Below are 25,999 nucleotides of genomic sequence, written 5' to 3'. Positions count from 1 at the left end.
ATCCCCCTGGGAGAGACCGGGTGGGGGGCTCACTGGGGTCAAAGTGCACGTCCACAATGGCCCGGACAGAGTCGCCAGGCCCCAGGTCCCGCAGGCGGACGCTCCAGAAGTCCTTCTTGACATCCGAGTTCCGGAACAGGTCGTCCAGCTGTGGGGGAGGAGGGGGGCTCCAGGGGCCGCCCAGGGTGGCCGTCAGCCCCCCTACCCCAGCGCTTCTCTGGGTCGGGCCTGGGAGGAGACAGGGCTGCGCCCCACCCAACACCACGAACTCACTGCACTCTCGATGCTCCTGGCTGTCTCCCCAAACAGCTCGGACTTGGGGTCGGCCATCTCGGGCGTGTAGAACAGCTCCTGCCCCTCGACCCCCTCGAGCTCCAGCACACCCTGGAACGCCCTGGTGGCTGTGGGGGAGGGTGCAGTGAGGCCCTGCCTGGCACCGCCCGGCCTCCGGGCCGGCCATGGGCACAGCCCCAGCAGCAAGCCACACGGGTGCAGGCAGGTGGCGATTAGTCGGATGGTCATGAGGTTAGTGGGAGCCGGGGTAGGGCAGCTGGCAGTTACCAGGCAGACTCCTCGGGGCAGCACCCAGGCCGGCGTGCAACGGGAGAGACAGGTTATCACGGGGTCCTAGGCACCCACGTGTGTGTGGGGTCCAGGACCTCACGTGTGTGTGAGTGTGCTGAATCCCCCAGACCATGCACACGTGTGTGCTAAGGTCGGAACCCCAGAAGGCCCGGGCCTGCCTCCTGGGCAGCCTGCTTCCAGAGGAGACGGCATCCCCGGTGGGTCCAGGCCACGCCTCACGTTGCACCCCAGCCCGGCCACCCACTCACCGGGACAGTTGGAGCCCTCCGCGTCCAGCGAGGGCGTCTTGCCATCCGAGCAGCAGCCCAAAGGCGAGTTGTAGCAGGAAGCCCTCTCGATGGGTGGCCCAGGGGTCACCTCGCCGCCACCCTCGGGGGGCTCAGGTCCTGGGGAGGGGTGGTCTGAGCTGAGCTGCTGGTGCAGCTTCCCTGGGCCCTGCCCCCACGTCTCGGAGCCCACGCTCACCCCCCGAGCCGGCCCCACTGGCCTCCAGGTCCCCGCTCAGCTCCTCGTCACCGCTCCCGTCGGCGCTGCCAGATTCGCTGAAAGCTGCTGTGGCAAGGCTGGCTGCCGAGGGGGGTACCGTGGGGGGGACGGTCAGCTCGGGCCTCCTAGTGGCCCTAGGGATGCTGGCCGTGGTCCGAGGCTGTGATGAGGGTCTAGGGGTGGGTCGGCTGCGGGGGGTACTGCCGGGAGCCAGGGGGAGGGCGCTGGGCGGGGGTGCCTCACTCAGGTAGCGCACCGAGGTAGCCACAGACACGGGTGTGGGGCGGGCGCCGGGAGCCACAGCCTCTGTGGGGGAGGAGAGGGGAGAATTGGGTGGAGGCCACGTCAAGGCAGGTCGGGCCTTCCTGGTCAGTGCTGGGCTCGGGCGGCCTCACCCTGGCACGGGCCGAGGTTCTGGATCCAGATGTCCAGGCCCTGGCGGCAGGCGATGGTCCTCAGCTGGCACTCGTTACCGTAGGTGACTCCATCCGACCCGCACACCTGGGCACAGGGCGAGGATGCCAGGGGTGCCCCTTCCCCTCCTACACCCCCACCCTCCGCACACCCCATCCCTCACCTTGGTAGCATTGGCCTCCGGACAGGTGGGCGTTGGGCACACGCAGTGGGCAGAGCCAGCCTCCTCCACGCAGGACGCCCCAAACTCACAGTGCATTTCAGCACAGGTCCTGGACGCCGAGGAGTCTGGCACAGACACAGGGGACCCCCCTGGCTCAGGAGGCTGCCTCCATGACAGCCACACCCCTAGCACAGGCCCCCCCTCCCCCGCGCCCCCTCCCTGCCCCCGGCACCAGCAGGGCCCTCACCTGTTTCACAGCCAGCAGGGCCCAGGCCACGGCCATCAGGACACTGCCCGCACTTGGGCCCAGCCACCCCAGGCTTGCAGGAGCACAGCCCAGTCATCTGCTCACAGTCGTCCCGCACGGCACCTCGGGGGTCACAGCTGCAGGCTGAGGGGATGGGGCGGGGACCTGAGGTCTGAGCCTGGCGCCCCACTGGCCCCAGAGCCCAGCCCCTGCCAGGTGAGGGCAGGCCAGAGCCCGCGTGGGGGACCCAGGGCACAGCAACGGCAGGGACGGGCAGGAGGGCTCCACTGAGGACCGACCGTGGGGCCCGTCACTCACGGGTGCAGCCACTCCGGCCGTCGGTGACGATGCCACGGAAGTTCCAGAAGCCGGGCTCACAGCGGTCACACTTGAAGCCCCCCACACCCGGGCGGCAGGAGCACTGGCCTGTGCCCGGGTCGCAGGTGCCACCGTAGGAGCCGTGGGGGTTACACTGGCACAAGCCTGCAAGGCCAGGGCGGGACAGTCACACCGAGCAGGGCTTGGGTGGACGCAGGGCAGGGCCAGGCTTGGGGACTCACTGGGACAGCCGGCCAGGCCCACGCCCCGCGCAGCAGTGACGTTATCCTTGCAGCAGCCGAAGGGGGTCTGGGTGCAGTGCAGGGGGACGGCCGGGGGCATCGGAGCCACAGTGGGGCCTGCAGAGGAGGTGGGAGTTCAGACACCACGTGGGGCGGACCCCCCCTGGGCCTGGCCACTCCACCTCCGCCTCCCCTGGTCCCGCCGTCCCCCTCCTGATGCCACTGCCATTGGGGCCGGAGCCTATAGCTCAGGCCACAGGCGAGGATCCCACACCACATACAGGAACACGTCTGTTCACACAGGACATGAAACACCCAAAGATCAAGGACACGCATCCCTGGACACACCGGGGCGGCATACACACTCGGGTGAGTGTGTCCCTGCAACCCGTCCAGCCCTGGGCCTGACTGGATTGCAGACTCTTCCTCCCCATGGATACAGCCCCCCACATGTGCACACGTGTCCCAGCGCTGCTGGTGGTCAGGGGCACACACACACACTCACCGGTGTTCCTGCAAACCACACACATTCACACACAGCTGTGCAGACATGAGGGGGTGTGCACGCATGAGCACACACTTGTGGGCTCTGTGTACCTGTGATATTTACCGGGTCACCACCAGTCTTCCCCAAAAGAAAGTGCCCAGGGGGTGGGCCTTGCTGACTCCCTGCACCGAAGTCCAGCCTGGCGCACAGCAGGTGCTTAGTGCACACATGTTGACTAACAGTGACACACCAGTCCACACACCACAGTTGCAGACATACATATGCACCAGCACTGCACACTTAAGAGCACATGTTCACACCTGCCTGCCCCAGCACACACACACACACACACACACACACACACACACACACACACACACACACCTGTGAACACGCACACAGGGAACAGCGAACATGCGCAAGAGCCCACGTGCCACGCACCTCGGCAGGCTCCTTGAGCCACAACATACAGCTCTCGCTGGGACTCGCACCGGGCCTTCTTCAGCTCACACTCTGTGCCGTAGGTGACGCCATCGGAGCCGCAGACCTGGGGGTAGGGGGGGTGTCAGTGGGGGGGGCGTGGCACCTTCTCATTGCCCACCCAGCGCCTGAGAGGGGGAGGCCTCACCGGGCTCCTCAGGACGCCCTGGCAGCTGAAGCCACAGACGCAAGGCCCGTCCTCCGAGTCCTCGTCCCAGATGCCGCCGTACTGCAGGCACAGTTCCTGCTCACACTCGCCGTCCTCACCAGAGCCGGAGCCTCCGGAGCCACACTCGGCTGTGGGAAGGGGGCTGGTCACCCGTGTGGTGCTGGTTGGAGCCGGTGCCCAGGCAGACCACCCGGGCAGCGCCACACCTACCCTGCTCACACGGCCCCGCCCGGGCCTCCTCGATCTGAGCCTGTTGCTGGCAGGCGGCCTCGCGGAGCTCACAGGCACTGGGGTAGGTGACACCGTCGCTGCCGCACACGGGGCCGGGCGGGGGGCGCTCACACCGGGGGCACACACACTGCCCCGCCATGCACACGGCACCAAAGGCGCACACTGTGTCTCCACAGGTCTCTGCAGAGGGCGAAACCCGGCTGGGTCAGCAGACCCAGCTGGGAGATGCGGGGACCACAGTCCCCCTCCACCCCCACTCACGGCAAGGTCCGTCTGAGGCCACATGCAGGCTGATCTGGCGTGTGCAGGCGTGGACGTGCAGCTCACACTCGCTGGCGTACGTGTTCCCGTCAGAGCCACACACGGGCTGGGCCAGGGCCACGCACTCCGAGGGGCACACGCAGTGCCCAGTCTCGGCCTCGCACACGGCTCCAAAGCGGCACTGCCCACAGCGGTCTAGGGAGGAGGCTCCATCACCATGGTGACTGGGACCCCCGCCCCCAGCAAGACCCCCTTGCCCGCCACTGACCACAGGGTCCCTTGTGAGCCACCAGGATCTCTCGCCCGAGGACGCAGGCCGCAGACTCCAGCTCGCAAATGCTGCCGTAGGTGACCCCATCACTGCCACACACGGGGCTGTAGACCCTCGGACACATGTGCTGGCACACACACTCTGCTTCCCCGTTCTTCACGGCACACACTGCCCCGAACAGGCACTGCACCCCGATGCACGGGGACGGGGGCTGATCTGCGGAGGACACGGCACTCAGTGGGCCCTGCCACCCCCAGGCGGACGGACGCACAAGCCCCCAGCTCTGAGCAGCAGGCCCTCCTGGGTGGGGATGGCGCGGGAAGAGAGGGCCAGGAGCTGGGCCAAGGCACAGACGCAGCAGAGAAAGGGACAGACACGTAACAGACTTGGACAGGGACACAGACCCAGACGCCCCGGCCTCCTGCAGGCGTGCGGAGTGGGGCTGCCCTCAGGACCGGGGTTTCCTGACCGTCCCCGCACACGGGCACCTGCCAGGGAGGGCAGCTCTCTGGGGTACATGAGGGCCGGGCTTACCCAGCCTCCCGGGCCATGACCCTGACCCTGACCCTGGGGCACGTATGCATGTGTGGGGGCTCTCTCTGTGGGTAGGAAGAGTCTGCAGCCCAGAGTCAGACCCAGGGCGCACGGGGAGGTGTCTGTCCACTTGCTCTGAGGGCTACACAGCCAGGCAGCAGCGAGCCACCCCCCCGCGCGCTGGGGCAGACCTCAGACCGCGGGCTCCCGGCGGCAGGCGCTGCACATCCTCCTGCCCGTGGGTCAGGCTGGAAGACACAAGAGGTGCAGCCGAGAGGGAAGGAAGGACAGACAGGAGACGGACGCAGAGAGATGCACAGACCCGTGGACAGAGCCGCCCCACCTTCTGCTGGCCCCGCAAAACCCAGCTCCGCCCAGAGGGGACCCCGGGGCTGCTCATGCCCCCAGGGGCCGCAGAGCCCACTGATGGAGAAGAGCCCTGCCAAGACCTCAGAGCGACCCGCCTTGCCTGCCACCCAGGAGGAAGGGGACTCGGATGGAGATGGCGTGATGATGGCGGCAGGGACCGACGTGGGATCAGCCCGCTCCAGGCACAACCCCCCCCACGGTGCTCACCACACGGGCCCTGATGCCTGGGGGGGATGGCACGCTGCTGCTGGCATTCAGCCTGCTGGCGCCAGCAGTCGTTGTCATACGTGTGCCCGTCCTTGGCGCACACAGGTCTGTAGGCCCCATCACAGACGATGCGGTCACAGGAGCAGCGGGGATGGCCTCGGCGGGACAGGCACACGGCATTGAACCTGCAAGGGTCTGGGCACTGGTCTGGGGTGGGGGCGGGGGGTCAATGAGATCAGAGAGGCCCGAGTGCCACGGCCCTGATCTTGGCACATGCAGGGGACCCATGGGCGCCTGAGGTGGTTTGTGGGGACCCGAGAGGCATGAAGGGGATGGCGGGCACAGGCGGGGTGAGCCACCCACCTCGAGGCTGGCAGGATCCGGAGCGCACTTTCTGGAGGAGGATGCCCCGGGCGGCCCCTGTGCGGCCCATGACACACTCATTGTCGTAGGTGACACCATCGTCCCCGCACACGGGCATCCGCCGGGGAGGGCAGCTCTCAGGAGGAAGCAGCATCTCGGGGCGCCGGGTTCGCGGGTTCACACGGCAGAGGCGGCTCGGGTCACTGAGGGCACCCTGGCAGGGGTCTGGGGGCGGGAGGGCGCGGTTAGGGCGCGGCTAGGGCGCGGGGGCAGGCGCACGGAGGTTGTGCAGGGGACGGTGGGCACAGGCAGGGTGAGCCACCACCTGGGCCGTCCGGGCAGCTCACCACAGGGGCCGTCGAACTTCTTGGAAATGTTCTCCTGTTGCGCACAGGCGTGGCGCAGCAGCTGGCACTCGCCCCGATAGTCGGTGCCGTCGGTGCCGCACACGGGCCCCTCTGGGGCTCCCCGGCAGGAGGCCGGGCACAGGCACGTGGCTGTCTGTCCATCCGCGGAGCGTGCACAGGTGCTGCCGAAGCTGCAGGTCACGTTGGAGCAGGGGTCGCGGGGCCCTGTGGGCGGGGCCGGGTGGGTCACGCTGGCTGGCAATCCCCCTTCCCCCCCTCCCCGCCCCCGGTAGCCCCCACTCACCGCAGGGCCCGCGGAAGAGCAGGCGGATGCGCCGCTGCTGGCTGCACTGCGCCCGCTGCAGCTCACACTCGTTGCTGTAGGTGGAGGCGTCGGAGCCGCACACGGGCGCCACGACGGCGGGGCAGGCGCGCTTCTTGCACACGCAGGAGGCTCGGCCTGGGCCCTCCACGCTGGGCTCGCACACGGCGCCGAAGCCACACAGCATCCCGCGGCAGGCTGGCGGGGGCGGGGGCGGGCGAGGAGGCTCAGAGCCGTCCTGCCAGACCCCTCCCCGCTCAGTCATCTGGGTCCAGGGTCCAGCATCCACACGGTTCATTTATTCAACTCCAAGGACATAGTCACATGTGCACATACATGTCCACACATGTTCATACTCACACAGGAAACCATGTGTGCCCATCATGGCCACATACACACACATGCTTGTGGGCACACTCACAGGACCCCTGCCCTCTCCAACCCCACCCATCACGGGCCGCACCAGCCCCAGCCTTGCCCTGGCCCAGGCCCCCCTGTGGGGGACACCTCCCCACAAGCTCCGTGAAGTGCCCGCCCCAGGCCGGCTCGGTCGCAGGCACGGCCCAGGAGCCTTCTCCCAGCAGAACAAAGGCTCTCACCTGAGGTGACCCCCTCACTGTCCTGGCCCACCCACGCCCCTGACCCGTGCTACCTCCCACCCCCCACGGACCACTCCCTGCCTTTCCTGGTCACCCGAGGGCACAGCTGGGGGCGGGGGCGGGAGACCTGAGGTGGTCACAGCTCCACCCTCTGGCTCAGGCCAGGACCCAGCACCCGCCCTGCTGCCCCTGGCTCCCATCTTCCCACATCTCTCCTCCTGCTTCTCGGAGGCTTCCCCCAACCCCAGGACCATCCCCACGTGGGCCCTGCCTCTGCCCACCATCACCTTCCACCCCCCAGGCCAGCTGCCCCCAGGCCCTCGCTCTGTGTGGCTAGCCCTCCTGCCCTCCCACCCCAGGGCCTCCCCAGCCTTGTGAGCATCTCTCCCCAGGGCCCCTTGGGCACCCACACGCCTCCTCCTCTCCCACCTGTCCTCCTGTGCCCCACTTCAGTACTGTCCTGCCCCTCACACTCGAATGTCCCCCCCCTCACACTCACAGAGGCCCAGCACGGGGTCCTGCAGACCCGTCATTTTTCTGTAAACATCTAAGTTCTTATCTTTGCAGGTGGGAGCTGCATGTGCCCAGCACACGTCCTGTCACGGAACCTTTGCAGCAGCCCAGAGGGCAGGGGGCAGGCGGACTCCTCAGGCACCGCCCAGCACTGCACACCCACAGGCTGCGAAGTGGGGGGGCGCATTAAAGGCCACAGCTGTCTGGACCTCATAAATATTTAACTGGGTTCAATTAGCATGAATAAGTTATGGGGAATGGGGGGGGTTCCCCATCACCTCCCAGCAGACTCAGGAAGTAGGGTGGGAGGAAGCACCCTCAATTCTATGGAGGGCGGGGAGCCCACGAGCTGAGTTGCTGTTGCCACAGCAACGCCCGCCCCAGGCTCCTGCATGTCTGCCTGGGTGTCTCCCCCCTCCCCCGCCACCCCGTATGGGCTGACGGAACCAGAGCCTGGGGCCAGCGTGGACACCCCAGCCTGATGTCCCTCCCATGGCCACACCCTTGCCCCACCCCCACCTCGGATCCCTCATCATATCCAGGAGCCAGGCTCTCCCCGAATCTCACTGGCCACGTCTCAGCGCCTCCTGGGAAAGGGCCAGTGGGACCTGCCTTGGGGTTGTTGTGGGTTCAATGGGCCAACGTGAGCCGAGGCTGTGGGGTACCCAGTGCCCAGCTGCGAGGCTGCCAGCTATGATGACTGTGGTGTCATTATGTTGGCCTCCCTGCCCTGGCTCAAACCACTCCTAACCGTGTCCACCCACGACCCCTCTTCACACTGTCACCTTCCTCACCACCCCCATCGCTTCTCTCATACTCGGTCTCTCTCTCAACCAAGCCCCTTGGACCCCAGGCCAAAACCACTGGCACCTGCTGATGTCCAGTTGGCCGTTCTCTTTGGCCTCCACTGGACCTGCTGATCAAGATCTCTCCCAGGGTCCTGACCCCATGGCCAAGGACCTGGGCACCTCACTGGACCTCAGGCTCCTCGGCCAGCTGCCGTGTCGGTGCCCTTGGGCTCGGCCTCTTTCTCCCTCTGGTCACCTTGGTCCAGCCAGACCCCTACCAATGTCCTAACCCTTTGGCCAAGGACACCTACTTCCAGGTGACCTGCCAAGACCTGCACCTTTCTCCACAGCCCAGGAATCTGCTTTGCCGCTCATGACAGAGCTCTGGGAGAAAGGTGAGGAGCCCCGTTGGTCTCGGGTCAGTGCACAGAGGATGGAGGGAAGGCAGGGGCTGGGGCAGGAACCGGAAATCTCAGAGACTGGTGCCCGGGGACTAGCTATGGACTGGAGGTGGCTCAGGGCGGGGGGGGGGGGGGGGGGGAGGACACGACAGGATGCCTCTGGGGGGCCATCGAGCTGAGGCCCCACACGGACTCCCAGGTCCCAGCCTTTCCATCTCCCACCCGGAATGAGAGCCTGAGGGGCGGTCTCCCGGCTGTGAAGGGGGGAGCTCTCCCAGTCTCCAGGGCAGCTGTGGCATCCGGTGACTTGATTCTTGATTCGGGCAAAGCTGAGGTTTGGAGCATAATGGACTCGTCCCCTGTCCAGGCTGAAATAGTCCCCCGAGGCCACGCTCAGGCTGTTAGTGGGATGAGGGCTGCTCCCGTGCACCCCTTGATGCCCGCTTATGTCCATTTATGCGCCTGCACCTCCATGGGACTAGGGCGCATAAAGTCTCAAGACGAGGTTCATGATTGGACATAAAAGCTGCATAAGCAGAGACCACGAGCACAGGCAGGTGCAATCACACATCCACGCACACGCATGCATACCTGTATTAGCTCTCATCACCATGCAAACTGCCGCCCATAAATGCAGTGCTACCCAGACACCCCTGGGTTTGTGGCCCTGACTCGTCTGCTCGGGCCCTGCCCCAGCCCAGCCTCCTGCAGGAGCCTGTCTCTGGCCACTCCACGGCCCTCACAGTCTCACTCCCTGCAGGCCCATGGCCCCCCCACAATGTGCAACGCTGGAGGTGGTGGTGGTTTCTTACAGCCGCCCGCTGGAGTGCGCATATTAAACTCCACTCCAGGTCTTAAGTGGGTTGGGGATGGAGAGGACACCCCACGTCCCGCCTGTGAACACAAATGTGCAATGTGTGTGCCTGGGAGGGATGACGAGTGTGCAATGGGATCGGATGCGGGTTTGGGGCCTGTGTGTGCAGCTGTGGGAAGGTGTGTAAAGGGCAGGAGACACACCAGCCCTCAGGCGTCAGGAGAGGAGATGAGGACATCGAGAGAGGGGAGAGGGTGTCCTCCCATGGAGCCCAATCTGTAAGTCCAAGCCGTCCCAGGCACCTGCCCACAGCCTCTGGGAGATGGTCCTGGGCACCTGCCCCAGCCCAGCACAGACCTGCCTCCTCTCACGGCCCATCCCACATACCAACAGGCGACTCCCGTGAACCTGGGCAGGTACTGGACCAGCAGGGAGCCCCCTCCCCGAATGCAGGCCACTCCTGCAGCCCTAACAGCTTCCTCTCTCCCCTCCCACACCCATAGGCCCCGAGAGGCCAGGCCCCAGCGTGCTCAGTCCCAGGGACAAACCCTCCAACCCAACCCCTTCCCAGACAGGTGTCGTCGGTCCTGCCAAGGCCCCCAGCTCCCACCCTCTGCGCCTGTCTGACCATCTCACAACCCGTGAGCTCCAGGCCTCACTCCCAGAGAAGTGAGAGCCACGTTTGTATGCATGGCTGGCCAAGGGGCTGCCCGGCCCAGGGACTCAGACCCATGCGCCCTCCATTGCCCAGCTCTGTGGACTCCCTGGAAAGGAATCCGGGCTCCCTTGTCCCTTGTCTAGCCACCTCCCTGCCCCAGACATACCCCAAGAATGGCCCATGACCCCAAAAGTTCCATCACCCCTCTAGGCATGGACTCCCAACCTCAGCCTGTAACTAATGGATGCCTCCACTCACCATCTGGAGGTGTCGGGTGCACTGGTGTGAAGTGGGTCCCAGGTTTGTCTGAAAAAGAAAACAAATCTCCAAGTCAGGCCCTATGAGCAGGCCCTCCCAAAACCAGTCCCTTCACCCTACCTGGTGGGGTCACTCCTGCCTGCCCATCCCTTCCCTGGCCCCACCCTGAGCCCTGAGGACGGGCAGAGGCCTGGGGGTGGACAAAGGCAGAGGCCCTTGCTCACCTCTGGCCCTCCAGCTGCACGGTCAGGGCTTGACATGAGTCAGTGGGCCCCCGCTGCAGGCCTGTGGCAGCCACCTACTTGCTAGGTGAGCCCAGTCCACACCTGCCACAGCCCCACTCCCAGCACAGCCACCTGGCCCCTTCCTCCCCAGCCCCCCGAGAAAGTTGTTCCTGCCACTCAGGACGATGTTCAGCCCCCGGGAGCCCAAGGAGCGGCGTCCAGGGACCCAGGAATCCAGACTGGCCCATCCTGTCCCAGAAGATGCAGGTGGCTCCTCTGAGCTTCACCCCAGCTGGCAACCTCTCGGTGACCCTGCCTGTCCCCCAGTCCTTGGCAGCTGGGGCGGGGAGCTCAGCCACAGGGCAGGGTCCCTCGGTCGGCCAGTGGCCACGGCGCAGCCACGTACAGCCGTTGAGGAGGAGCAGCACGGCGAGGCCCAGCGTGGCCGTGGCCAGCAGGATCAGGCAGGCGTTGCAGGGGATCATGAGGTAGCGCACCAGCAGCGAGACCCCACGCTGCCGCTGCGGGTCCCGCTCCAGCACCAGCGGAGGCATGGCCTGGGCTCCGCAGCCTCCACTCCTGGGGTGTGAGGGCCTCACGGGGCGCCCCTGGGCCTCTCCAGGGCGACTCCCCCCATTCTGAAAATCCTGGGACAGCTGACAGCAGCTGTGTTCTCAAAGTTCAGCTCCAGCCAGTCTGGGGGCACCCAGCCCCCTCCACACCCTCCAGGCTCATGAGGGAGGTGTGCAGAATTCCTCCGCGGTAAAATCCTAAACGGGGGCTCAGAGGGAGGCAGAGGAGGGATTGAGGGCCAGTGGCCACCTCTGCTGTCCACAACCCATCCCCGCGGCCCGGAGTCGCCAGCAGCTCCCTGCAGGGCTGTCTTCTGGGGCCCGGCAGCCCGGAGCCCGATCCCTTTCAGTCCTGTCCTGCCAGCGGCTTTACCCTGGAGAGACCTGTCGGAGGGGGCTGCCAGCGGGTAGGCCCTCGGAGGTGCGGGGGCGGGGCGGCCGCCCCCCTTCCCCCCAAGGCGCGGAGGGTCCTGGCTGCCGGGTCCCTGGCAGAGGTGGGGCGAGGGCGCGGAGGGTCCTGGCTGCCGGGTCCCTGGCAGAGGCAGAGGTGGGGCGAGGGCGCGGAGGGTCCTGGCTGCCCGGTCCCTGGCAGAGGCGCGCGATGGCAGCAGCGGGAGGAGCGTGCGCGTCACCGGCAGAGAATAAAGAGCGGGCCCGGCAGAGGCAGGGCCGCGCCTGGCTCCCGCCTCCAGGCGAGCAGCGCCAGCTCCCCGCGCCCTCGCCTTCGCCGGGCTGAGGCCGTGAGTGTGGGGCGAGGGGCGCTAGGGCGGGCGGAGCAGAGACAAAGGAAGATGCGCCCCTGGGACCCCCTGCGTCCTCGGGGAGTCGCGGCTCGCGGCGCGGAGATGGGCGGCAGCGGCGGACAGGGAAGGAGGGCGGAGGGCGGCACAAAAGGGATCACGGGGCAGGCGGGGCAGGGGTCGGGCAGGAGGTAGTGGCTAGGGTAGAGGTGGGGGCTGGGGCAGAGGTGGGTGAGGGGAGAGTAGGCGGCAGGTGCTGGGGAGGGGGTGGGTGAAGGGGTGAGTGGGGCGCTGTCAGGGACAGGAGGGGTAGGAGCTGGGGCTGCGGCCGGTCAGGGACAGATTCCCTTTGCTCCCACGAGCTGGGCTGGGCTGGGCTGGGCTGGGCTGGGCTGGGCGGTGCAGTGTGTGAGGTCTGAGTCCTGGCGGAGGGGAGGGGGGCTCGGGCCTGCACGAGGGGCCCTATTCTGGGCTGCTGTCTGGGGTCACTGTGGGCCTGTGCGTGTCTCTGTCCAGCTGCCCCACCCCGGCCGTATGTGTAGGACCCTCAAGTACAGACACATAAGGTGGGCAGTGGCCTGCGTCCGATTCGGAGGGTGGAGGTGGCCACGATGGGCCCACATCTCCTAGGAATAGACAGCAGCACCTCAAACCACTCACGCACCCCCCAGTTCTCTTCCGGATGGTGGAGCATGCAAATGAGTTCATGTAAATAAGGGTCAGTAAATAGTCTCGGGACTCACGGCGGGGTCCGCCCGCGAGCCTGGAGCGCCCCCCAGCGGCCGCCCCTGGAACTTCAGGCCCATGGTGTCTCAGCAGGGCTGGGCATGGTCAGAAGGCTCCACATCCTCCCCCAGGGGGTATCCTTCCCACACCCCAGCCCCTGCCCTGCCCAGATGTCAGGCCCTCAGCTCCAGGCCTGCTGGGGTGTGGGGGACGCGTGCCCGGCCCCCACTGTCCCCACCACTCACATCCCACTCTTTGCGGCCAGGATCCCATAGGTGACCATCTCCATGACCACAGTTCACTCACTTGCACCCCGACCCTCCACCTTCTAAGTGCCCCCACCACACGCACCGCTGTTGGCTCCCTCCATCCTGGACCTGGTCACAGGCACTGCCCCCTGCCACGGCCCCCTTGCCCTTCCTAGAGTCTGCCGGCCCTTTCTGGGGGAGCAGGGGGAGGGAGAGGAAGCTGTGGAGGAAAAGGGGCCACTCAATCATCCTGACAAGCTCGGCAATGGAAAGCCCGCCCAGGATGGTCAGACCCTGGAACTCGCAACTAAACCGGGTCAAGGCGGGCGTCACTGCCTAGGCCTGTGCTTGGGCCTGGAGCTCCCGGTGACAAAGGTCACCCCTGCAGTTAAGATAACATACCTCGGAAATGCCAGAGAATATCCTTCGCAGTCCCCTCAGGGCACACCCAGAGCAAGACAAGGATGGTTTCTCCTCCGTCCGCACACCCTCTCTCTGGGCTGTGAATGTCACTTAACTGCCCTGCGCCCACCAACGCACGTGTGTCTTTCGGTTCTACTCCATCCAACCCCACAGGTTGCCCCGCTTTGCTTTCTCTCACCCGGATTTCACGTTACACACCCCCCCCCCGCGCCCCGCCCAGTCTCCTCCCGTGATTCTGCGATTCTAGCCCATAAAATAAGTAAATAAGTAAAACTCACTCCAGAGCGTTTTCTCAATCCTTTGAGATTTTGTTTCCCTGCAATTGACGTCAGTTTGGCTCATATAAACTCATAAAAACGCTCTACAGGTTTGGACGTTTCTCACAGTGACAAAGCACAGTCTCCAGCATATGGGTCCCTTTTCTTTTTGGTGTCAGGCCACACCCCGCCCCATCCCAGCATCCCTCCTGGCCAGTTCCTCCATTGGCCACTGACCGACTCCCTACCCCAGCTGAAAAGACATTAACTGCACCCACTTCACCCCCCACACTTAGTCACAGCCAGCCTATCACACCCAGTCACATTCACGCTCAGACCCTGAGCACGGGCCTTGGGAGGGGCATCTGTGTTTGCTGTCCGAAGGTCTCCTTCCAGACAAACTGCTGTGGCATGGCCACCAGTATCACCCCGTCCTCTTAGATTTCATCTCAGTCCTAACCACACCCAGTTCCCTGGGGTCCCTCTCCCCAGACCCTTCCTGGCACCACCACCACAGGGCAACAGCCACCTACCTCTGTGCCTCCAGCCAGAACCCTCCCCCAAGGGCGTCCCACCCACCAGATATCCAGCTGCCTCACAAACAGGCCCTGGGGTCCCACCCCATCACTCCCTCCGATCAGGAGGGCTCCTCCACACACACTCAGCCTTCCTCACGGGCAGCCACCTGCTGCCAGCGCCCAGTCTGCCAGGTCCATCCCTCGACTCCTTTCTGTCCTTCAGCAGGCACACGAATGCCACACCCCACACGGGGTCAGCCCCCCAGTCAGGGTCCTCATCACCCCCAGCAGAGGTCTTCAAACTCTTGGAGCCCTGGAACCCGAGGTTCCAATAAAGCCTTGCAGGAAACGCCCATCAGAGTGGTTCCCCCACCCGATGCCCGGCAGACCCAGAGCAACAACCCCTCCAGCCCCTGGCGACCCTAACCCTCAGCTGCCTCCCTCTCCTCAGGGGCCTCCCACCGACCCCGCCCCACACCTCGCTGGACCTTGGCACTGCCCACACCACACTGATAGTGCCCGTGGCTCCTCCGGCACCACCCTGGACTGGGAGCACCCAGGGCAGGGTCTGACGTTTTATCTCAGGGCACGGCTTGGCCGGGAGCCCAGGGTCACACACTTTCCCATGTGCTTCTCTCTGTAGCCCCCCCAGGACTGGATCCGCATCCCTTGGCTCAGAGATGGCCCCTCAGACAACACCAGGGTGCCCAGGGCCCACGGGGGACACACGCACAGGTCGTTTGCTGCTGCCACTGCAACTGGGGGCTCCGTGAAGTGGGAGGGGAAGAAACCAGGGTGTGGGAAGCGTAAGCCTGGGATCGGAGGGAGCCCAGGGGGCTAGCAGGGACCCTGAGATCTGCCTACGAGGGGCTGGCCAACCAGCCAACGCTGGGGTGGGGCTTGGGGCCGGCACGCCCCGGCCTGGGGGAAAGGGAACCGCCAGGCAGCCTGGTCCCGCCCAGCCCAGCCCCAGCCCGAGCCCGAGCCCCCCACAGGGGCTGGCGGTCTTCAGAGACAAAGGGCCATTGAGGCCCCAGACCCAGCTGGGGGAGGGGAATCCAGGCGACCAAAGCTATTTTGGGATCTTCAGACTCAGTCTTTCAGCCCAGACCAGCCCAGGCGGCTCACGCCCCACAAAGGAATAGAGAGGGTGCTCAGAGCGAGGAATCAGCCCCCTGGACTCGGGGCTCACACACAGCAACATGCAACTACACACACATGTACACACATTCAGTGCTCGAGGTGCCACACAGGCACGCACACACCCACTCAAGTTTGCATGGGCACTGGTGTCAGCTGCGTGCGTGCACACCGGGTGTCACTCACTCACCGGTGTACATACACACTGGGCACCTCACACACACGTTCACCTTCATGCAACACAGCTGGGTCCTCATCCACATAGCACACACACATGCGTGTGCACACGCACAGGCTCTGGTTGTACTTCTCTGGCCCAGAAAAGGAAGGTGGGGGATGGGGTCTAGAGAGGACAGAGTCCAGCCCCTGGCAACCTGCAGGCTCCTTTCTCATGCAGATGACGCCTGGCTTCATCCAGAGGGAGAGGATCGGGGGTGGGGGAGCTGTCCTCTCTGGGGCAGGCACGTCACACTTGCGCACACGCACCACTAAATGCGCTCGCACGTCACAGGTGTCTGGCTGCCTCGACGGAGGAGGGGGCGGGGGAGGGAAAAGGACCGAGCAGAGCAGACCCCTCCCCAACTGCCCCCTCAGGGCCTCCTGGTGTCCGGTCTCAGGCTGCGGCAGGCCCCTCCCCCAGCCTTAGCAGACAATTGGCGGTTCACAACAGGACACAGCTGCTGGACCCAGGCCAGCCCCTGGGAAGGAGGTGGCGTCCAGCCCAGGCCCAGATCACAGCCGCAGGTGAGGCCGGAGGTGCTCACGTTGGACTCGGGGCTGTGAGTGAGCTCGCTCTGCAGGACGGTGGGATTCAGTGAGGGTGTGGAAGCAGCTCAGCAGGGCCAGCTCCTAGGGCTGGGAGCGGGGACGGCAGCTGCAGGCACTGCAGGCACCCCTCCCTCGCTCCCTTTCCCCCTCCTTCCCCAGCCGGCCTGAGCTCCTCCCTGAGGGGCTAAATGCGGGAGGTGTGTCCAGAGTCACGAAAGCTCTAGAGCTCCGGTTACCCAGTGGCAGTGGTGCACTAGGTTGAGGGTCTGAGGGGTGATATCTGCAGAGACCTGAATCAGGGGGAGAGGGGTGTGCACAGCCCTGGAGGGGGAGCCCTCAAACAGGCAACTACTTGTGCCCAGCTGAGAACAGGCTCAGGAGGCTGCAGGAGGCTGGGCAGAGCCAGTGCGGTGAAGACCCAGGGTGACAAGGAGCCAGTGGGCAGGTCCTCAGGCCGGGGAGCACAGGGGGAGGGAGCCTGGACAGAGCCGCTAGGGGGCGCCAGTGGAACAGAGGAGGGAGAAGACCATTGGAGAAAGGTAGGGATGGGGTGGGGCTGACCCACACCACCCCTTACCTCCAGGACTGCTCCAAGCACATCTCCAGAAGGAAAGAGAAAGCTGGGGGAGCAAGGGAGGTGCCCAGGTGTGGTCAGTGACTCAGTGGTGAGTGGGGAGGCGTTTTTCTGTCGAGGACCCAGCTGTGTGGCCATGGGTGATACACAGCCCAGCACCACGGCCTGAGCGGGGTGTGAGGGAGCACTTCCTGGAGGTGGCAGCCAGCTGGACGTCAGGACGAAGAGGGGTGGCAGACAGACCCAGGGAACAAAGAAGCAAACAGACAGGAGACCCAGTGAGGAGAGAGCTGAAGAGAGGAAAAGACAAACGGGGCAGGGAGGTTCTGGGGCCACCAGGGTGCGGGCGAAAGGGGGGGGGGTGTGCTAATGGGACCAGCGGCAACGATGCCAGCTGTCAGGTGGAAGGCTGGCTCAGCAGGAGGATCGGCTCAGTTCCCATCCAGGGCTTGGCAGTGAGCTGTGGGTTCCCAGCCCTCTCCCCGCACCACGCCCCCCATTACCCTTCATCCCCACTACAGGGCCCACCCGCTGCTCACCTCATCCCACTGTCTTTCTGCCCAGAATGTGCTTCCCCCCTGCACACACCTGGCCTCCTTGGGAGGCACATCCGGAACCGGCAGGGGCCTGTGCAGGTGACAGCAGCCGCCCCTCCCAGTGGCCCTTTGAGGATCTACTGGGGGTGGTGGATGGGAATGTGGGTGAGAAAGGAACCATGAATGAATGAATGAACAGACATGCTGAGCCTCCCTCCACCCGCTCCAGGAAGAGAAGTGGGCCCACATCCCCTCCCTACTGGCAGCCAGGTAGGGCCACAGTTGGCCCAGGTGTGCACTGGGGCCTCACATCTGTGAGCAGAGGGACAGGTGCCAGCACAGCCAAACCAGGCTGCCTGCTCTGCCCAGGGCCTAGCGCCTGGTGACTGACAGGGCTGCTGAGGGGAGGAGCAGGGGAAGCTCAGGCCCCTCTCAGTCCAGCGACCCCCATCAGAGCCCTGTGTCAGACTCAGGGTCTGGCAGGTATGTGAGGGAGCAAATGGCCCCCCAGGGACTCTCAGGCCCTCACCACAGTCCTTTGGTTTCGAGCACTGAGAGGTGTAGGAGGAGGTGCCCAGCCTTTTGCCAGGCACAGGGGAGGGAGGGATGCACACAGACACACACAGTTGGACACTGGGGCGGACGAGGCAGCTACAGCAAGCAGAGGCTGGGACACACAGAGGACAGAGGCTGGAGCCCTGTCCCCAAGGCCTGCACACAAGCAAAGGTCGCCCCTTACCAGCCTCCTGTCAGCGCTCCTGCGGGGCCCCTGGCCCTCAACAGAGCACAGGGAAACCAGCTTTGGTTCCAGGAAACCAGCATGGTGGGAACCACAGGCCACCGGCTGTGGCTCTGACCAGAATCCTCCTGTGCACAGATTACTGCGTCTGGGGCTGAGAGTGCATGAGCACAGACATACACATGCACATGCACATGTGCACGCCACACAGCTGAGGAGAGCCCTCCCTCTCCTTGCATCTCTCCATGGGGGGCAGCGAGGGAGTGGCTAGGAGGGGCCTCTGCCCCTTCCCAGGCCCAGCTGTCAGTGCCCGGCAGGGGGCCTTCCTCAGAGGAAGTTCTCAGGATCTGCGGGGTGTGTGTGTGGGTGGGGGGGGGCGGGGGGACTTGGAGGGGAGCTTCCCACGGCAGGCCTAGATCACCCCTTTCCAGATCCCAGCCGCAGCCTGACTCCAACATGACCACTTCTGGGCCCCAGTGCAAACCCACAGGGGTCACAGCAGCCTCCTCAGCTGAGCTGCGACACTGTCCTGGGGTAACTTACTGGGGTGCTGTCCCATTCTGAGTGAGAGGCAGGCGCTTCCTGGGTCTCTGGGGTGTCAGTGCCGCTAGGGCTGCTGTGGTGATGGTGCCGCAGCCCCAGTGGCCTGTGGTGAGGGGGTGCTGGGGCCAGGAGGGCAGGGCAGACAGGAAGTCCATGGCCCTCCACCCAGGCCTCTGGGCAAGGGCTGAACGTGGGCGGGTGGGGTGGAGGGAACTGCAGCTGGCCTGGGTTCCACAGGTGGAAGCTATGGGCTATGGATGGACGGGAGGGGGGTGGTTCCTGCAGCTGTTTACCTCCCCACTGTGGGTTGGGGGACTAACCCTCCAGGAAGGAAGCAAAGCAGACAGGCCGGGGGAGGCCGCCTGGCCTGGATGCACAGGGGATGGTGAGGATGGCGCTGCTTGACCTGAGGCCCCAGGTCTGGGCACGCCTCCCCTCCCCCCACCCAGACTTCCTGGGGCAGTCCCTGCACTTCCTGCCCAACGTGCAGTCCCAGACGTCGGCCAGCTAGCTCTAGGCCTCGGCCAGGGAACCTGCCGCTCCCTCGCCTGTGCAGCACAGGTCCCAGCACCCAGAGGGTATGGGCAGGCCCCACCAGAATGTTCCGTCCAGCACCCCCGTGTGACGGAGGGAGGGAGGAGGGAGGAGGGAGGGCAGTTTCAAAACAATTTCCTCCCATTTCCAGTTTGTGGGGGGAGAACGGAGGCTGGGCTCGTCTCTCGGTGGGGAGCAAGGGGCTGGGTCGGTATGGAAAAAGCCAAGCAGTGTTTCCACCAACTCAGCCCAAAGGGAGCAATGAGGTCACAGGCCCTAGCTGCCCCCAGGATCGCACGCCACCCGCCAGCACCGGGACCCACGTGGAGCCCCGGCCCGCACACGTCTAGTCCTGCGCACTGGGAGCGCCCACGGTGCCTTCCTACCCCAGTCGCCAGGTGAGAGAACCCGCCCCACCTGGGCAAGCACGCCCCCTGCTCCCCCAGCCTCGGGAGGAAAGGAGCAGGCGGGCGGGCAGCCGCTAGCCCCGACCTGCCTCTTCCAGGCCCGGCCTGGGGAGGGGCCAGGAAAGGCGCTGGGCGGGGCCTGGAGGGGGCGGGGTGGGAACCTACAGTGCAGAGGGGGTAGGAGAGTAGGAGAGGGAGCCGTGAACAGGAAGAAGTCACCTCCCGTCAGCGGGGAAGAATGTGAAGGGGGTGGGACAGGCCGAGGAATCGCACGGGGTGCAGAGGTTAAGTGCCAGGCGGCGGGGGGACAGCTGGCTACCTGCCTGACGGGCAGATGGAGGGTCAGTTCCTGGCATGCAGGGCCCACTCCTCTACAGCACCGCTGCCCAGGGAGTGTGATCACCAGGACCCGGGTCTCAGGGCTGGGCAGGGCCAGCGCCAGACTCACTTCGACCTGTCCCTGTGCCAGGCCCCTGTCCCTGTGCCAGGCCCGGCGGGGGCAAACAACACTTCCTTTCTCTGCTCCTGGCTCCTACGGGGGAGGGGAGGGCTGCTTCGGCCAGCCTGTGTCCTCCTGGGGGCTGCAGGGGAGGCCAGGACTAGCCTCATGTGGTGGAGTAAGTGGGCAGTGCCCTGACCAGGACAAGGTGGCCAAGGGCTGGAGGAGATGCTTGCTCAGCTGCCAGCCTGGGCAGGCTCAGCGTGGGGGTGGCTGTCAGTGGAGGAGGCCAGGCCACACCCCCGACAAAGCAGCAGGGGGGAGGAGTCTCCTTCTGGAAGAGGCTGTCCCAGAGCTACAGGCCTCCCTCACCCAAAGGTGGCGCAGAGGGAGGGACACATACCTGTCTCAGTTATGCCAGGAATGTGGTTCCCCAGGTCAGAACTGGAGGAGGTGCCTTCCGGGGGCAGAGGCTGGGGAAGGGGCCTGACCAGCAGAGCCAGGAAGACCCTGCAGGTCCCAGAGAGACACCTAGGAAGGCAGGTCCCAGCAGAGCTGGGGACAGGTGTGCTGAGAGCAGCAGGTGCCCCTCAGGACCCAGGCAGGGAGGAGGAAGAGGTGGGCCTGGGAGGACGAGGCCCCCACCTTGGCTGCTCTGGGCCTTGCAGGGGGTGAAGTGTGCTAGGGACAAGTGAGACCTGGTGGTCTTGGGGTGACCTCCACAGATCAGTGGCTGCTCAGACTTCGCCCTGGGCCCTGGGAGGCCCTGGAAGCAAAATGGGATCAGTCAGACGGGGAAGGGTCAGCTTATCTCAGTCCCTGTCTCCTCACTAGGCTGAGGCCTGGGCTCCTGGAGCCTGGGGTGGGGTCTGAGGTTCTCATCTCCAACAGAACAGGAGGTGGCCCCTCCTCCCACCCACCCAGCCTGAGGGACTGGGCACAAGGTTGTTTCTTCCCCGGCCTGGCCCTAGCTCCAGGGAACGAGCCCCTCAGGCTTTGGGGCACTCAGGGGAGACACCCCCTCTCATCTAAACCAGGATTGTGATGTATCAGCCCTGCCCCAGCGCCCAGCCCACTGCCCTCAGCGCCCTCCTTGGCTTCTAAAGCAGATCCATGTGGCCCAGCTCAAATCCAGAGCCTTGCAGTGGGAGGCTCCTCAGTCTGGGTCCTCCCCTCCCGGCTCCCGGCCTCCACCCACAAGGCTCCAAGCCATTTCCTTTCCCTTCATCTCCAGGAACTCCTTTCCCCGGACCTTCCCCCTGCGGGGCCTACCTCAGGAGGGTCCGGTGGCTCAGCCCTCCTGGGCACTCACCCCTCTGCTGCACACTGGCCTGTGCGTCCCAGCACCTGCCCCAGCCAGAGCCTGGGTCCTGCTCCTGAGCGTTGGTTGCCAGGGCAGGCAGCACACAGTAGGTCAAGTCTCAGTCCTAGCTGGGGGCTCTCCCTGTGGACCCTCCTGTCCAGCTGTCTCTCTGCCCAGCCTGGTGTGTCCAGAGCCGGGCTGGTGTGGGTGGGGCTCTGGCAGGATGGCCAATCAATCTTGCTGTGCCCGTGGTGGCCCTCACGCCACATGCCTTCTGACCCCACATAAGGCCTCAGTTACTGATCACAGACCCCCAGGCTGGACCCACCCAGCAGTACACTTAATGGTTGACCCTCATGATGCTTCCCTGTCAAGGGAGAGGGCATTTTCTGTACTGACCCTCTCTCCAGCCTCTCCTTAGCCCCCATTCACCCCCCAACACGGCATCACATCACACAGCTGCCCGGTCCCCGCGTCTCACTCCCATCTTTTCCCTCAACCACAAGCTTCCAGAGTGAGGCCAGCGTCTCAAGTCCTTGCCAGGGAGGAGGACAGCCAGGCTGAGACCCCTCAGTCGAGCCAGTGCTGGCAAGGGACTAGGACGCCCAGCCCTGCTGGCTCCTCTGTATGACGCTGTGGCCGGGACCACGAGGCAACCCCAGAAGCAGCCAACCACAGTCTGGGCAAGACATCATGGGGCTCCCGCCCACTTGGGTCTGCCTCCCAAGCACAGTCCTCTCCAGGCCCCATGAGTCCACCATCCAGGACCCCACAAAAAAACAAGCCAGCATCACAGCACTAAATTGGGTAGAAGGGGGACTTCCCTACTGGCCAAAAGAGCCAATCAGAGGGACAGGGTCACCTTCCCAGGACAGGAAGTAACAGACCCCTCCTACGCCCCTGGGGAGAAACATTCTCCCCCCGCCCCCCCCATACATCCCTAGGCAGCCAAGAGGGGACAGGCAGGATGTGGGGACAACGGCAGTTCTTACGCTCTCCCTGCCACATTCCTCAGCCAAGGATCTCAACTCCTAACTGGGACTATACTGGGATGAAGGGGGGTGAGGGGAGAGAGCCCTGGTCATGTGATTCCTGCTCACCTCCCAGAGACTGTGGTGGGGGAGGGATGCTCTCAGGCCATTCAGAATAGACGTGTGGGGACAGGCGACAAGAAAAAGTTCTCCACCTCGATAACGGAGTCCCACACCCCTTGAAACCCACAGAAGCCCTCACCCCACAGAGCTGCCCCTTCCCAGAAATGACAGGCCTTGGAACACACAAGGGGGCTGTGCCCCCATGTATAGGCCCCACCCGCAAGGGATTGCTCAACATCTGGGCCCTGTCTAGACAGATGTTTGGGCCTCTGCAGGAACATGAACAGCTGGTGTTCATTCACCTGGTCCCAGTCTCTCCTCGAGAAAAGGACCCTCTGCGAGGTACAGAGCCAGGGAGGGGGAGGGGAGGCTAAGAGACGGAGGCCTGTCCCTTTGCAGGGCTGGGACTTGCTCGGCTCAAGACAAAAGATGGTGGCATTGTGGAGGTTTGGGGAGAGCACTGGTAATGACCTGGAGATGGCAGAGACACAGCCGAGGAGCGGGGGAGCTGCAAGGAGGTCAGACCCCGAGAGTGCTCCAGCCTACAGCACGCTCCCCTTGGGCCCTTCGGCCGCCCTGGCCCCACGCACCTTCCACACAGTGCTCCACCTCCTCCAGGTTCCGCAGGGTGATGCGCATGAGGCTGGAGTTGAGCATCAGCTCGTTCTTGTGGGCTGGCCACAGGTACGGGGGCGCAGGGTTCACAAAGAAGATCCTTGTGTCCCCAGTGGACACCTGGTTGTCACAGATGAGGGGGTCTCCAAAGCCGCCAATCACCACCTTGTTGCCGCCATCCATCAGGCTCTCCTGAGTCACCACGTCTTTGCCCTTCAAGTACCGCCAGACCCGAACCTGGGGAGAATGGGGGGCAGGTCTCAGTGATCCACTTCCCACTGGGACGAGGAGGCCACAGAGGCCAGAGGCAAACGGCAGCCTGGGGCGTCTGGGCCTTTTCCTCCAGGAAACAGCTCCCAACCCCCAGGTCTAACTGACCCCAGCCACCCCGATTCCAATAGTGCCCATGTCAGCTCAGGCTGGATATGGGAAGGGGACCCACCTGGCCTGGGCTGCCTGCCTTCCCTGCCTTACTCTCCCTGTCTGCCCACCCACTACTCTGGCCTGCCCTGGATGGAGCCAGGAGACGCTAACATGGATGACAGACTTTCAGGGCGACAAGCTCTGAGCTCAGGGCTCTGGGCCAGCTGCATTCTTTGCAGCCCTGTGGGTGGGCTAAGACACCCCCTCCCAGGAGATAAAAGACCCCTCCTCCCGCCAGGCTCCCGCAGTGAGTGCAGTAAAGGCAGCCTGAGAACCACAAAATCAAGTTTGGGCAGCACAGGGCAGCCCCACCCTCCCTGCTCTGGCTCTGGGGGCCCTGAGGGCACCTTCTCAGACAAACTGTGCCCTGGGATGCTCACAGTCCACAGGGATGGGAATGGGGGTGGCAGGAGGGTTGCAGGAGATGCAGGCTGAACGACGGGCTGCCCTCAAAGGAACAGGTCCCCCGACAGGGGCCCAGCCCCCTGAGAAATGGCCTCTTTCTTCAGGAGCTCTGGGGGGTCGGCTGCTGGAATGGGGGATGAAAGACAATGGTGGCCAGTTCACCTGCCTACGTCCCCCCTGCTGGGATCCTAGGGTCTGCAGCATCTGCAGGGACCCCCTCCACCCTCCAGCGGCCTGGGTGAGCCAGGCCCAGCCCTCTCCCTCCGACCTCCAGACACACAGTAGGCTCAGAAGGACAAAACCAGCAGGGGGAGGGCGGGCAGCTTTCATCGCCTCCCCCCACCCCAGCCACACCCAGGAGCGGCAGGGAGGAAGTCGGGAAAATCCTGCAGGGACTTGGCAAAGTGCCCCGAGGTGGAGGGGAGGGGGCCCAGCGGGGGAGCCCAGCAGTAGCCCTCACAGGCCAAGCTAAAAGGAGCTGCTGCCCGTTCCCATCTCCAAGCAAGAGGAATGATCCGATTTCTGGTCGGGGAGGTAGTTTTAGGGGCCAGATGTGGGGAAGGGGCCTGGGTCCCCTGCGCACACCCTAGGAATGGATTGTGGTTTAAAACCCACCATACGTGCCCCGGGGCTGCCGGGTCCCACTGAAGGAGAGAACCCGCAAGCCCCCCTCGCGTGGCCGGGGGAGATGCGGTTCTCCCGGGAGCGGATGAGGCACCTGCCCCTGCCGGGCCACCCCCCATGCACAGTGGAGCTCAGTAACGGCCCCGCCCCCTTCTCAGCGCCTGCCCCCACACCCGGCACTGCAGCACCCCCACCGGGGTCCCCGGGATTGGAGATTAGATGTGAAGCCCCCTCTCCCGACCACCCCCTCCAGCCCTGATGAAGTCCTGGGGGCGAGCACTGACCCAGAGGAACCCCCACCTCCGCCCCGGGCAGAAAGCGTCTCCTCCCCGGCCCCTCATCCCTTTCCTCGGGCAGGTGGGGAGGGGGTGTGGGGGCCACACTCTCCGTAGGGGGCGGCACAGCGGGCTTCGGGAGGAGGGACGGACGTGACCGGGCCCCCGGGCCTGGGCGCCGCTCGGTGGGGCTGCGGTGGAACTTTCCCTGCGGCGCTCGCGAGTTTTCCGGGACCCGGCGCCCCACCCGGGGGCTCGGCGGTCGCCAAGGAAGCGGGCGCGGGCGCGGGCTCTGCGGGGCGTCTGGGGCTGGTTCCCACGGCCTGGGCGGGGGTCTCCGCGGGCGGCCAGGCATCGCGGGGGGGGGGGGGGGCTCGGGTTCGGAGCCGGGATCGCGGGACAAGAGTCCCCCAGCCCGGGCTCCAGGAGGGTCCGAGGGGCTCAGGGCCCGGCGTGCCGGCGGGGCCCACCTTGCACGAGTACGTGAGCTGCACCGGGTCCACGTTGAGGATCTCCTCCACGGTGCCCGTGAGCACCACGTTCGCCTCCTCCTCCCGCCGCTCCAGCGCGCGCTCCGGGCACGTCCCGTCGACGCCGGGCAGGGGGCACGCGGCCACCACCAGGAGCAGCAGCAGCGGCGGCAGCGGGGTCGGGCCGGACGGCCGCAGGCTGGCCATGGCGGGCCGAGGGCGGCGGAAGGGCCGGAGCGAGCGCGCGGGCCGGGCCGCGCCGGGGACCGGACTGGACAGGACGGGACGCAGCTCCCTGGAGGCGGTGGGAGCGCGGGCGGCCCGGGGGCGGGGCGGGGGCGGGACCCAGAGAGCACCGCCCCCCAGCCGCTCCCGCCCCCCTCGCCGCCGCCGCCCGCGCCGCCCCTGCCCGCCCGGCGCCCCGCGATCCGCGCCGGCCCCACGAACAAAGCGCCGGGAGAGCGGCGCCGAGCGGAGGCTGGGCTGGGGAGAAGGGGCGGCTGGGCCGGGTCGAGGAGGGCGGTGGGTCAGGCCCGGGCGGAGGGCAGCCCGGGGTGCTGTGTGCTGCGGCGGCCCCCACGGACGGCCCCCCGCGGACGAATGTCCCTCCCCCCCGGCGCGCGTCCCCGCCCCAGGCACTGCGGCTGGAGCCGGGTTAATGCATAATCTGGAGGCGACGTGACGGGACTTCCAAGGGGCTCCAGACCACTCCGGGGCCGGAGCGGCGGGGGCTCCCCGGCCGCGGGAAGGGGCTGCCAGTTGCCGGGACCCCGCCGCCGCTGGAGCCCCTGCAGAACAGGCAACCTGCGGGGGGACTGCAGCCCCCAGCAGACCCCGGACGGAAGCTCGGCAGGGCCGGGACCCCCGCGGGTTCG

At 65.6% G+C, this 25,999-nt stretch overlaps 1 protein-coding gene across 1 annotated transcript in view; it reads right to left on the bottom strand.

Annotated features, from left to right (window-relative positions):
* Positions 1-25,331, bottom strand: part of AGRN (agrin) — a 31,209-nt gene extending 5,878 nt beyond the window's left edge. The window contains exons 1-21 of the mRNA XM_054721174.1: positions 25,125-25,331; positions 22,903-23,164; positions 10,528-10,575; positions 6,479-6,694; positions 6,175-6,399; positions 5,828-6,052; positions 5,465-5,671; positions 4,352-4,570; positions 4,084-4,278; positions 3,802-4,002; positions 3,571-3,719; positions 3,384-3,489; positions 2,456-2,572; positions 2,214-2,378; positions 1,896-2,039; positions 1,649-1,773; positions 1,467-1,572; positions 1,051-1,377; positions 834-971; positions 274-401; positions 34-148 (exon numbers count right to left, since the gene is read on the bottom strand). Coding sequence (XP_054577149.1) covers positions 34-148; positions 274-401; positions 834-971; positions 1,051-1,377; positions 1,467-1,572; positions 1,649-1,773; positions 1,896-2,039; positions 2,214-2,378; positions 2,456-2,572; positions 3,384-3,489; positions 3,571-3,719; positions 3,802-4,002; positions 4,084-4,278; positions 4,352-4,570; positions 5,465-5,671; positions 5,828-6,052; positions 6,175-6,399; positions 6,479-6,694; positions 10,528-10,575; positions 22,903-23,164; positions 25,125-25,331 — 3,625 coding nt within the window. The remainder of the gene's footprint in view (positions 1-33; positions 149-273; positions 402-833; positions 972-1,050; positions 1,378-1,466; positions 1,573-1,648; positions 1,774-1,895; positions 2,040-2,213; positions 2,379-2,455; positions 2,573-3,383; positions 3,490-3,570; positions 3,720-3,801; positions 4,003-4,083; positions 4,279-4,351; positions 4,571-5,464; positions 5,672-5,827; positions 6,053-6,174; positions 6,400-6,478; positions 6,695-10,527; positions 10,576-22,902; positions 23,165-25,124) is intronic.
* Positions 25,332-25,999: the final 668 nt, after the last annotated feature.

The sequence above is a fragment of the Eptesicus fuscus genome, chromosome 9, assembly GCF_027574615.1.
Source record: "Eptesicus fuscus isolate TK198812 chromosome 9, DD_ASM_mEF_20220401, whole genome shotgun sequence".
Classification (NCBI taxonomy): domain Eukaryota; kingdom Metazoa; phylum Chordata; class Mammalia; order Chiroptera; family Vespertilionidae; genus Eptesicus; species Eptesicus fuscus.
This window is presented reverse-complemented; position numbering and strand designations above follow the sequence as displayed.